Below are 12,254 nucleotides of genomic sequence, written 5' to 3'. Positions count from 1 at the left end.
CATTTTGCGTTTTGTTAATAAAAAGCCCTATCAACATTTGTGTATGTCCATGCAAATGATGTTTACTACATGCATATCTTTATAACGTAAAAAGCGTGTATATTTTTACCATTCCTCGCATGTGTTTAAATGTAGCAATTCGTTGGAATTTGTAGTATTCGTTGCATACGTAGACTAGGGGCATTACTCGACACGTTGTATATTCAATACTTTTATTGAAAAAATAAAGAACTATAGGGGTTGAATTAACAGCCGTTTCAATTCAAACATGGAAAGCATATAAGTGCAAACACTGATGATATAATGCGATATATAAAAGAAAATAGTCAGAGTACACAAGCATAAATGTTTCTTATGAAAACCACATAATGACACTTTAGTAGCCGTGTAATGGAACCTGCCCCGCCACTGTCTGTCATGTTTTCTTACGATTTGGGCCATTTACCAATTTGACCGAGTTGTCATGACAAATAAATGTAACTGGCAATTTTCATGAAAATAATGTAATACTAGCAATACAAAGATCAAGACGCAACAATTGTCGAAGATTTGACCTGGTGACCTTGCTTTTTACGTTACGTGAGGCCGTGTAAATTTCATTGTGATTATATATTAAATGTTTTAATTTTTATGTTATAGAAAACATGTCACATCTTAAATGACTAATGACACACTAAATGTCAAGCATTGAGAATGCTACATTCGGTACCAGCTTTACTGCAAAATCCTTCAATATTCAAGATTTTTTTGTGCTCTTCCAATTACTGGTTCTTAAAAGTTCAATGTTAATATCATAGAGATTTGAACCATGTCTGGCGTAATCATGTCCTAAATATAATTCATCAAAGCGACAGCTCGATCGTAATCATTTATGCAAACAAGCATTGATGCATATTGCAAATAATTTGAGATTTGTGCAGACTTGACGTAACTTTTGTACATTCCGTGAATGTCGTCTATAATGGGCTACTTATCAGCAATACGAGCGGACGCTTCTATGATAGCAATTATGCTGATTTGTTTTTGATAATCGAAATCAAGTTCAAAGTAGATTCCTTCGCAGTGTGAAAAAGTGTTCCAAGTTTTGAGCAAACTGTTTCAGTGTTCGCAATTTTTGCGTCGTAAGAACATTTCTACTCAGATCAAAATGTGCATTTAAAAGAATCCTAAATATTCGACAATTGTTACATCGTTTTTTGAACAATAAATCTCCCCTGACATTTGTGTAATAGTTGGTGTCGCATGAAATGATTGCAAGCGTTTACTCCAATGGTCTGTACGTGCTTAACGTGTTCACACAATTGCAAACAAGAGTTACTAATGTTATCAGCTCTTCAATCAAAGGTGCCAATTTATAGACTTAAAGCTTAAACAGATACACACCTGAAATGGAATAATGTGGATAATATTGTCTTTGCAAAAACCGCCGGAGCGCTTTTAAACAAAAGAGTACACAATGCACAAGGTTTTCGTTGTTCCAAATTACAATTTGATATTTTTCGACTGTAAATAATAGAGCCGCTTTAATATGAAAGGTACTCAGTAGATCGCCTTCATTTGTACAATATCAAGGTAGCTCATCAGTAAAAGTTCTATCTTGTTTGTAGACACTCCATTGACGTAAATTAATTAAAACCATTTTTCGTTCGGCGTCGCAAGAAATTGTGTGCCCGATATTTCCCGGGATAATAAAGAAAACTCTGCTCTGTTTCGCGTTTGTTGATGTGACCTGTTTCGACCAATGAAGAACAAAACCTGACAGTCATCTTGCAACTTTGCAAGAAGAAGGCTAGTAGGTTTCCTTTCCTCAGTAATATATTTACAAACATAGTGACGTTAATTATATTTAAATCAAAGAATATTTGAATAATCATTCAAATTTATTAAAGTATGTGAGCATGATTGGAATCAAAGTTGTATAAAAATGTTGAAACAATGTATTAAGAAAAAAATATTGCTGATGTTATTATATTCAACGAAATTATTTGTAAAATATGTTGAAACATAGAGAAGCGATAGTTATACCACTCTGAACCTTCCATGGCCTTCGATGAACATATGGACTGCATCAAACACTGCAAAATTATCTCTGATGGAAAGATAATCATCTCCATACAGTAATGTGCGGAGTGATATATCCATGTATTGTCCTATGGTTCTTACTCAAAATAATCTTTTAGATGCATGTAATGGACAGACCAGTATAAAGTGAGTAGTGTCTTCTCTTTTCCGCACTGACAAAGAGCGATGGAACCAGATTTCTATCAAATAAGTGTTTATTAAGAAAACTACAGTTAGTTCTTAGACGTGTTGTCTTCGTTTACCATAATAGAACAATGGATTATTGCGAGGTTTGTTGAGATCCAGGGCCTTTTTTAAAATCAGATATGTTATCAACAACCTTTGCTTCGTCTGGAAAGTAATTTCAAGCAGCAATTGTTGAGGGCAAGAAGGAATCGTGGTACGGAGAAGTCCTAGTCCGAGCACCATCTAAGTGAGATGAATAACGTAACGATATTGTTTATCGCCCCCAATAGATTGTAGAGACAGCGAGGACAAATATTCTGGGCTAAGACCTTTGGCCATTTTAAAGAAAATAATGCGTTTGTGTTTGGACCTTCTTGTGCCAAGAGTTGACCAGCCAATGTCGTTAGAAAGTAAAATCTTTAGAACACGAGTCGGTTACAGCCGGAAACAATCCGGGCAGCTTCAGTTTGAAATTTAGCTGACTCATTTTTTTCATACATCGTACAATTATCTCATACAACATCTGCATATTCTAGAATAGGTCGAATAAACGTGAAGTAAGTTATTCCAAGAGATCTTCGGTCAAGGCGAAAACGAAGCTTTTTTTTTTTAAATGTTGACAAGTTGACAGGCCTTTATTTTAATACAATCAATGAGTTGATGCCAACTTCCATCATTTGACAGAAGAACGTCCAGATGTGGATGACTATTCACTGAGGAAATCGTAGTATCGTACATATGGATAGGAATATGATAGGGTTTGTCCCTCTTACGCGATATAGAAAGTTATTCCGATTTCAATAGATGAAATTTTACCAACCATGTATCGGCCAATTTTGCAAAAGTGTCTATATCGCGTTCTAAAACGGCGGCTGCAGAATTTGGACTGTCAGCAACAACGAATAAACCAGTGTCGTCTGCAAATAAGTTGATATGAGCTTCACTGTCCAGAAAGCCAGTTCAAAAGTTTGTCTTTGAACCCTACGGAATACCGTTAGTGCAATCGTGATTACACATTAAAATCCACAGGGCGATAGTGCGATGGCGTCATTGCGATAGTACGATGGCGAAAATGCGATAGTACGATGGCGACAACGCGATAGTACGATGGCGACAATTCGATAATACTGATGGCGACAGTGCGATAATACGATGGCGACTGTGCGATAATACGATGGCGACAGTGCGATAATACGATGGCGACAGTGCGATAGTATTAGTCTAAGCTCTTCTAAAAGACTCGTAATTCCCTGAGTCGTTCTACCAAATTTTACGTTTATAACATAGAAATGATGGTCTTATAAATTTAAGAATAACGAATACGGGACAGTGATATCTTAAAACTGAGTAAGGAATGGTTCATCTACACCAGAGAAAATGACAGACTCTTTGTTTAAAACAAATACAAGATAAGTATTGATGCAAAGCATCAAAGGGCGTCGGGAATTTCAGTGTAAAAGGCACTCAATGAAGTTACATGGAACGATTTTTTTCTACTGTAAATAGTAATATATTGGTTGATTATTTGAAACAAAATAGAAAAAGATACTGGTATTACCATTATCTATGATTTTGTGTTATAACCCCCAAATGACCATTATCTATGATGTTGTGTTATAACCCCCAAATAACCATTATCTATGATTTTGTGTTGTAATCCCCAAATATTTCATAGTTCATTTTATTTGCATTGGTTTCCCTTTTTTTACTGGCGTCCGTGTGCAGTTTTCATTAATGGTACAGAACTGTGTAGGTTTTAAAAAATCTGCTTCATCTTGTAAGCGTAATTTCATATTTTCTCAACTTCAAGGGGAGATTATTCTGAACTTATTCTTACGTTGCTCTTTTACGATAGGGATTGAGTACTCATTGATATGAAAACACTGTAAAAGTTTTAATGTGTTTACGACCCCCCCCCCCCCCCAAACATATCACACATATATTTCATGGGCATAATAGAAACAAAAAAATGGTTACAATAAAACAGCATATTTATTTTAACTAAAATATCTACATCAAAACAAAAAGTTAACATAAAACACAAATAAAATAATTTGATTCTACTGGGGCTCGAACCTTGGGCCTCTCACATGTGAAGCGAGCGTGTAACCACTACACTACGGAACCGCTTGAAACTAAGATATTAATATGCTCTTAATAGTCGGTTTAAATGTAAACCCGGAAGTTTAAACGCTGGATAGTGAGCGGGGTTAAGGGTCCATACCAAAGGGTCCATACCACTGGCAAGATACGGGTCAGGCCTGCGGCCTTCTATATGTGGTTCTTAAAAAAAACTGTAGGAGGACTTGATAGTAATAAGACTGGGGTGCTGTGATGGTGCTCCTCATTGATAAGCGGCTGCTTCCTTTATCAAGAATCATTATTACAATTAATAATACGTGTCGCGCGAAGCGCGCTCTATAGCGCCTTTATTAGTAACTAGGTGGTTGCTAGGATAGTGGAACAAAGAAGTTTTGTTTTTATACAAAACCAGAAAGTTTCACCGGTTCGCGTATTTGCCCAGTCCCTGTGATCTTTTATTATTGCCCAGTCCCTGTGATCAGTTATTAATTACAAGAAATATCTTTAAAAAAGATATACGGCGTAAATAGTTTAATGAATGAGATCAAGGATAGCGAATGTCTTTTTCTGTGCAGTTCTTAGCTGCATCACACGCAGTACGGGATGTTACGGGGAGTTTTCGCGGCTTATTTTACATTATAACATATTGCTGGTCATAAACCTATAGATACAAAACAGAAAACCAAAAGAAGAATGGAAGTGAAATTTAAACATATGAGTCAACCGGCCACACGAGAAGTATCCGTATTTATAGGCGCGTTCTTCGAACAAACCTGTTTTAGTGGTTTGTCGGGCATTGCTATTTGATTCGATTATTAACAGTATCAATTATCATCGTGCAAATGCTTAAAGTGATATTATGGGCATTTTGCACTGTTGAATTGAGCTGAAAAGAATTAACAGGTCAAAATAGTTAGTTAAAATGTGGTTACTGATTAATTATCTGCAACTCACCTTGCTACCAGTTGTTTATAAAAATATATTTTATATTCGATATTCTTACGTGACCCACCCAGTCCTGTAAGCTGAAATGATCCGTAAAACAATTTCGTGTCTTTGTGTCGTATGAACAAATCTGCACTAAAACTAAATTTAGGTTCAACTCGTAAACGCATGATCAGTTGTCAAACGAAAGTACGGTTGATATTCAAATGCATTATTTTTCTCTTTCTGGTATATTGTTTTAGTATGATGATGCTGCATTAATTAATATAAGTGTATATGAAGTAGAAACATCAAAAATAATCAACGGTTGCGATAGACACCTATAAACTGTTACATGCTCATAATATCACTTTAGTACATTAGGCAATATGGACGAATAATTATTGTTAAATTTATCAACAATAATATTTATCATTGTATTGTTGAAAACACATTAAGAATCTATTATTTACATACCATAATTATATTGCTGAATATCTTCATTTAACATATTTCTGGTCTGAAGAAAATTCCAGGTCACCTAGTTCACGGATAGCGTCTTTATTATATAACGATTATTTTACTGGCCGCCAACTCCGGTGATGACCTGTATATGAACTCTGAATGTCCGCGAATTGACCCGATATACCTCGCGGGTTGAAATGCAATGCTTTAAAGTGAGGCCTCGCTTCCATTGCTCTTTATACTTTTACATGTTAACATGTTGACAGGAATAAGGAAGTAAGTACTAAATATGAGAACATAGCCTTTTAAGTATAAACGCTCTTGCGCTGGTAATACTCTGAAAATAAAAGGTGTACGCACAAACTGTATTGATGTCGAGAATTGAGTGTAAAACTGTTCTATCTATTAAGCCTTTTCATTCGAGATAAAATTGTTTCATACAGTAAAACAGTGTTACAAAGACGCGGATATGTTTCCAATGTTCTGTTGGTATACTCAAATCAGCCAATGGAATAAATGAAGTGTATTCATTCGTACCTAGCCGCGGGAAATTTTATTGGAATTTTATTGGACACTTACAAAGGTCAGGCTAAGGTGAAAAGCTGGCTTAAGACAGCTTACGCCGAAAAAGAATTAGCTTTGCATTATTGGCAATAAATGTTGTTGAAAATGTAATAGGCGCAAATGCAGTACTTATTTACACTAATTTACACAAAAAAAAATCACCACTATGCAAGATATTCTGACAACAAAAATATATACATTGATCCGTAAAATAACTTCTCCTCCCATAAGCGAAAAAAAAACATATTACATACTAGTCGCCGCAATTCAGTGCGACGCCAATGAGATCATTAAAGGGAGATTATACTAATTTTGTATGTGTTACATTGTAATATATTGATAAAAATATGTTGCAATAACACAAAATAGGCAAGAAAAATATATATTGAAGACGAATTTCAAAAAATGCAGCATAGACAAATTAGCGCCCCGAGCCAATTGTGACGAAGATATTTCGTACATATTTTCCTACAATAACCGAAGCATTCGTCTTTTTATTAGGATCGGAGTTAGTGTTCCTGTGTCGTATGAAAATATATCGTTGCAGAAAATTAAAATGATCCGTAAAACTAAATTTAGATTCACATCGTACATGCATGATATACATGCTGGCGAATTCGACTGAACAGACATTTTCGATTTCAGAATTAAACATCTTGCTTATTTCGCATTTTTCGATACATGTTCTTCTTAACTTATATTTTAAGTTATATTTAAATGTATGTATAATAACCTGTTTACACATTTTATATAAATTCATTAATATTTGGCAAAATCGTATAATCTCCCTTTAATAGATGACGAAGTTTCAGTGAAGTGGGTGGGATCCTGTATACATTGTTCGATCGCAAACTGCTGCGAGATGGAGGCGATTTTACGTTTAGCTGTATCAAGTTGGGTGTTTAGATTAAAGTCATCCAAAACTATAATGTCGTTTATGCCTGTAGGTATTGCCAGTTCGATCGAGGCTTCAATTTTACTGAAATAACTGTTATCTGAGTTGGATGGTCTGTAAAAGGTACCGATTAAAATACGTTAATTAGAATGACATCGAATCTCCAACCAAATTGCTTCAAGATTAGTTATCTCTAAATCTTGGCTTCGAGTAAAATTAATACCATCCTTGACATAAACAGCAACTCCGTCGTGAGAATTTTGAGTTCGATCGCGACGGACAGGTAGGCAAAAATCTGGTATAAAGAACAGCGCTGCAGTCAATTGTATAAATCTGGATAACTCTTATCCAACGGATATCTTTTGGTTATCTTCACTTTTATGATAAGATAACCAAAAGTTATCCGCTGGATAAGAGTAATCCAGATTTATACAATTGGCTACCGGTCGTTATTTATGGATTCTGATAGCCACGTTTCTTGTAGAGTAATGTTATATCAAATGGAGTTAATTCTGCAGTTAGCAAATCTAGTTTATGAAGAAGACTTTGCACATTATATTGTTATATCGACAAATTGTGAGAAGAATTGTGAAGATTGAGTTGTGCTCTGTAAAAAAGGGGTTAAATGCATGTGCGTTAAGGTGGGTTTACACTGCCTATCCGATCAACTCGATCACCGAAATTTCCCGACCAAACCCGACCAAGCTCGACTAAAAAGGGTAAACACGACCTCTTGTCGATTACACACGACCCCCACACGACTCATTCACGACGTCCACTCAATCATCTTCCCGATTTCCGCACGATCATTTCGACCTATACGCGAGCCCTATACGATCTCAGCTCGACCAAGTGGACCTCAGCTCGATCGCCACCAGATCTTCACACGACCAGATCGTGATGGTCGTACTACAGTCGTACAAAGCGATCTTAAATAACTCGGGTAGAGGTCGAGCGGATCGCGTACAGAGCTCGTGTATGGTCGAATAGCAATCGGGATGTGATCGTGTACGGTTGAGTAGCCGTCGGGTAGCAGTCTAGTAAATCTGTACATCAAATCGAATTGAGGTTGAGTGGATCGTGTTGCGATCTAAAATAACTCGGGTAGAGGTAGAGCGGATCGGGTATAGATCGTGTTAAAGATGTCAATCCGATTGCCACACGATTGCTTCACGATCAACTCGATCTTCTACTCGACTAATACACGACCACTTCCCGAGCGCTTCTCGATCCATTTCCAACTCGACCGCTACTCGATATTTTTTGACTTGTCAAAAATTATCGGGTAGTAAGCCCGACCAATGCCGACCAATGCCGACCTACCCGACCGCCCCCGACCACTCTTGCCGACCGAACCAGACCAGTACCCGACCGCTTGGTCGGACTGATCGAGTTGATCGGATCGGCAGTGGGAACCCAGCTTTAAGTGTCGTCTTAGACTAGCCTGCCCAGTCCGCACAGGCTAATTAGGGACGACGACACTTTCCGCTATTATGGTATTTTTCGTTTACAGAAAGTATCTTCTTAGCAAAAAAAAAACAAAAGCCCGTTTAGGCGGAAAATGTCCCTGAATAGCCTGTGCGAACTGCACAGTCTAATCTGGGAAGACACTTTACCCACATGCATTAGACCCTCTTTTCACAAAGCACGGCTCATTAATTATATTTTTATAATTTGATTTAATAACTTGCTCATATGCTCTCCTGATATAATATGAACTTCGCCAATGAATCTCAAAATCCGGTCAATATGCAAAACGCACTGCCGATTAGTAAATACGAGATGCGGCAAATACCGCGTCACATACGAGATGCGGCAAATACCCCGGCACATACGAGATGCGGCAAAATAAATTTTATGATAAGTTCGACCTTCACGAGGTGACTTTTTTGTACTCCATACTTAAACCGCGTACGAAAATTTATTGTGTACTTTGACTTTTAGCAAAACGTGATACATGAGAAAAATAATTAATAGTTTTAATGTTATGGCGACTGTCGACTGGATGACAAATATCCCTGAAGCATTCTCAACGGCAATCAGACTGAAAAAAACAAAACAAAAATAAAACATCAGCTTAAGCGGTAACAAAATTAGCAGTACAATAATAAATATTTGTCTTTGAGGCTTTGTCACAGCCGGCTGCCAGACACGTTCTGTTACATTAGAACCCTGCAGAAATATATTTGTATTCCGAGGGGGACGGGCGGTACAAGCTGTGACCCCTTGCCGCGAAGTTTATACAGACTATATAAACAGGGCTGCTTGTTTGTTTGTCGATGATTCAAAGTTGTACAATTTTACTTAAAATATCGTTGTTTTGTTGTTATTCACCATGACGACCATCTTTGTAACTGTGGTTTTGATGCTTCTTACCGGCTGGTTATCTGACGTGAATGGGATACAAAAACGCAGCCCGTATGGTGAGTAAAGGCGAGGTGGATTTTTTTTAATATGTTGTTTAAGTAAACATTTAAATTTCAGCATATTTCAAACAGCACAAGTATACATAGTGAGAACATTTCAACATAAACAACATCGACAAAATGTCCATGTTCGAATGGGTTTGGAACTGAAGACATTTTATTGTTAAGTCCCCCGATATTTTGCTTGTCTGTCTTGAAAAGGAGTGTCCATTGTCAAAGCGATTTTTACTTCAATGTGTATACCTCACGGTACTTTTAACTGACGATAATACAACAGGGGCCAATTTTATTCGAACTAAGGTATCATAATAGTTGATGATGTATGTGAGTAACCTATGCATTTCTTAGTAAAATAAAGTTTACTTTAGGTAGATTTTACATTCTAAGTACCTGTTGAATAGCGTAACGTTGATATTCTGACTTTCCTGTGGTTTATAGGGAATAGGTTAACTGGCCCTTGAGTCGGACAGGTTAGCTGTACAATTCTATATTAACAAGCTCTTCGATAAAAGCCGGGACCTTTTGTGTAGTTGAAAATAACATAATTAACTGTTTCAAAATAAGAGGAAAATACATGCAAAAACGCGCATAATTAACCATTGTTTATATTTAAAACACTTCATGATGTTGATTCTTTGTCGTTAATCATCTTAATATATGTGACGTTAACTAGTATTAATCTATTAAGTGTATATATCGTATTAAAGCGTCTTTCTTCATTTTGTATTTGGCTTATAGTAGTGTTAACCTACTTAGTACATGTAACGTGTAGTAAGTTGAATATTTTTAGTATATTAAAACAATCTTAAGGACCATTAATCTTTTCTTTATGAGGTATATTAGTGGCACTTGTCTGGGCATATGGGGAGTATAGTGCATTTTTCTTCCTCATATTTACATGTGTAGTATTCATCTTTTTAGCTTTTGTTATGTAGAGTAGGATCATTATTCTCAGCATATGTGACTTATAGAAGCGTAATTTTTCTTCGCATATCTGACGTATAATTTTATTCATTTTTTTATCTATATATTTTTTTTAGCTATATATGAAGTATCGTCTACTGAATGTAATAAGTCATGTAACTGACATTTTTATACAGTTTTACTTTTTTTCCATTTTTGTGTTTATTAAGGTGACATACATCAACTGTTAAAATATTAAGTCAACCTTTTTGGTAAAAATAATGTTTTTATCAATTTTTCGAAATTGACATTACGAACACATTTCATTTTCTGAATGTAAAAAGTAGCGTAACTGACATTTTGTTAAATTTTTAGGAGAAGCAAACAACTGTTTTATTAAAATAATAAAAAAATTCGTATTCAAATTTTCTGATTAGTTTTATAATAACACTTGCAAAACGAAACAAAACTCCAAATTGATATGTCTTTTTTAAAACAATAAACAATTAAGAAAGGAGCAGTTACCATAATTTCAACACTGAAATATTTTGAGTGCAAAAATAACTTAAACGCTCTTACTGTATTTCAGAAAATGTCGGAAACTATGCGTTCCTGAACAATATACACAATGTCAGTTACCCTAGTTATTACATTCAGTAGACGGTATAGTTGTGTTATTATTCTTAGCGTTGTGATGTATAGTAGCCTTTATATTAAAGATACTTTTAACGAATATATAAGGTAATTGTTTCAGTGACGTTGACGTGCGACAATATGTTTCGTTTATGTAACATATAGTATCGTATGTTTCATCATATCTTATGTAACGGATGGAAACGTTCTTATGTAACAAATTGTTTATCGCCTCCTTAATTTGTTAAGCCGTTGTGACGTAACCTAGTGATTGTCTTCTTTGAACACGTGATGTAGAATGGCGGCTACCTTCTTAGAAATTGCGACGTGACGAAGCGTTGATATAACTACACAAATATTGTGACCTTATTTAAGAAAATGTAAACAATGATTTAGCATTAATGGCTGCAAATAGATTTAAGGTCGACTTTATTTCAAAAGTATTTTTTGTACGATCTGTCGTTAGCATCACCGTTTCAATCAGTCTAAAGTTTTGAGTGATATATATTATGTGACAAAATGCAGATTTTCAATCACTTTTTATTTGAAACGGCCCCTTTAAACAAAATATATATTTCAGACAATTGTATGAACATTCAGTGCGGGTGGCCTAAATGTCCTGATGGAGCTACTCCGGTAACCAGGCCCGGCGCCTGCTGTCCAGACTGCCCCGAGCCATGCGATGGCATTCAGTGCGGGTGGCCTAGATGTCCCTATGGAGCAACCCCGGTAACCAGGCCCGGCGACTGCTGCCCATCCTGTCCTTAGGTCAAAGATTGGCCAGGAAGACAATGATATGAACAGACACAATTTCCTACGTTTGGATCGTTTTTGAGTTTATCGCTGCGTTCAAATTGGTCTACAATAGGAAATCAGCTGTGCCTGTAATAAAACTATCAGCAAACCATGACTTGTTATTTGTGTCCATGTATTTGAATTTCGAAATCACACATGTCTGAGATAGGAAATATGGAGAGTAAGTTGGTCCCTCGTTACTCGTTACTTATTATTTATTCAAATTAGAAATAACTTACTTCCTATGATCGAAAATGTATGTTCTCACTTTAAATAGTGTTAGTTTGACCTTACTATGTTGCTGCTGCTGCTGCTTCTGA

At 36.1% G+C, this 12,254-nt stretch overlaps 1 protein-coding gene across 1 annotated transcript; it reads left to right on the top strand.

The window, feature by feature from the left end:
* Positions 1-9,464: 9,464 nt before the first annotated feature.
* LOC127870848 (uncharacterized protein DDB_G0274171-like) lies at positions 9,465-12,043 on the top strand. The gene is made up of 2 exons (XM_052413386.1): positions 9,465-9,600; positions 11,720-12,043. Exons 1-2 carry the CDS (start codon positions 9,513-9,515, stop codon positions 11,905-11,907), a joined length of 276 nt encoding a protein of 91 aa, XP_052269346.1. The 5' UTR covers positions 9,465-9,512; the 3' UTR covers positions 11,908-12,043.
* The last annotated feature ends 211 nt before the right edge of the window (positions 12,044-12,254 follow it).

Source organism: Dreissena polymorpha, chromosome 3 (assembly GCF_020536995.1).
Source record: "Dreissena polymorpha isolate Duluth1 chromosome 3, UMN_Dpol_1.0, whole genome shotgun sequence".
NCBI classification, from domain to species: Eukaryota; Metazoa; Mollusca; class Bivalvia; order Myida; family Dreissenidae; genus Dreissena; species Dreissena polymorpha.
The sequence above is the reverse complement of the archived record's forward strand: the minus strand, read 5'-3'. Positions and strand labels throughout refer to the sequence as shown.

Coding starts and splice junctions, on each gene's coding strand:
- LOC127870848 (XM_052413386.1), top strand. CDS start 9,513: ATGACGACCATCTTTGTAACTGTGGTTTTGATGCTTCTTACCGGCTGG. Junction 9,601..11,719: donor ACAAAAACGCAGCCCGTATG/GTGAGTAAAGGC, acceptor TATATATTTCAG/ACAATTGTATGAACATTCAG.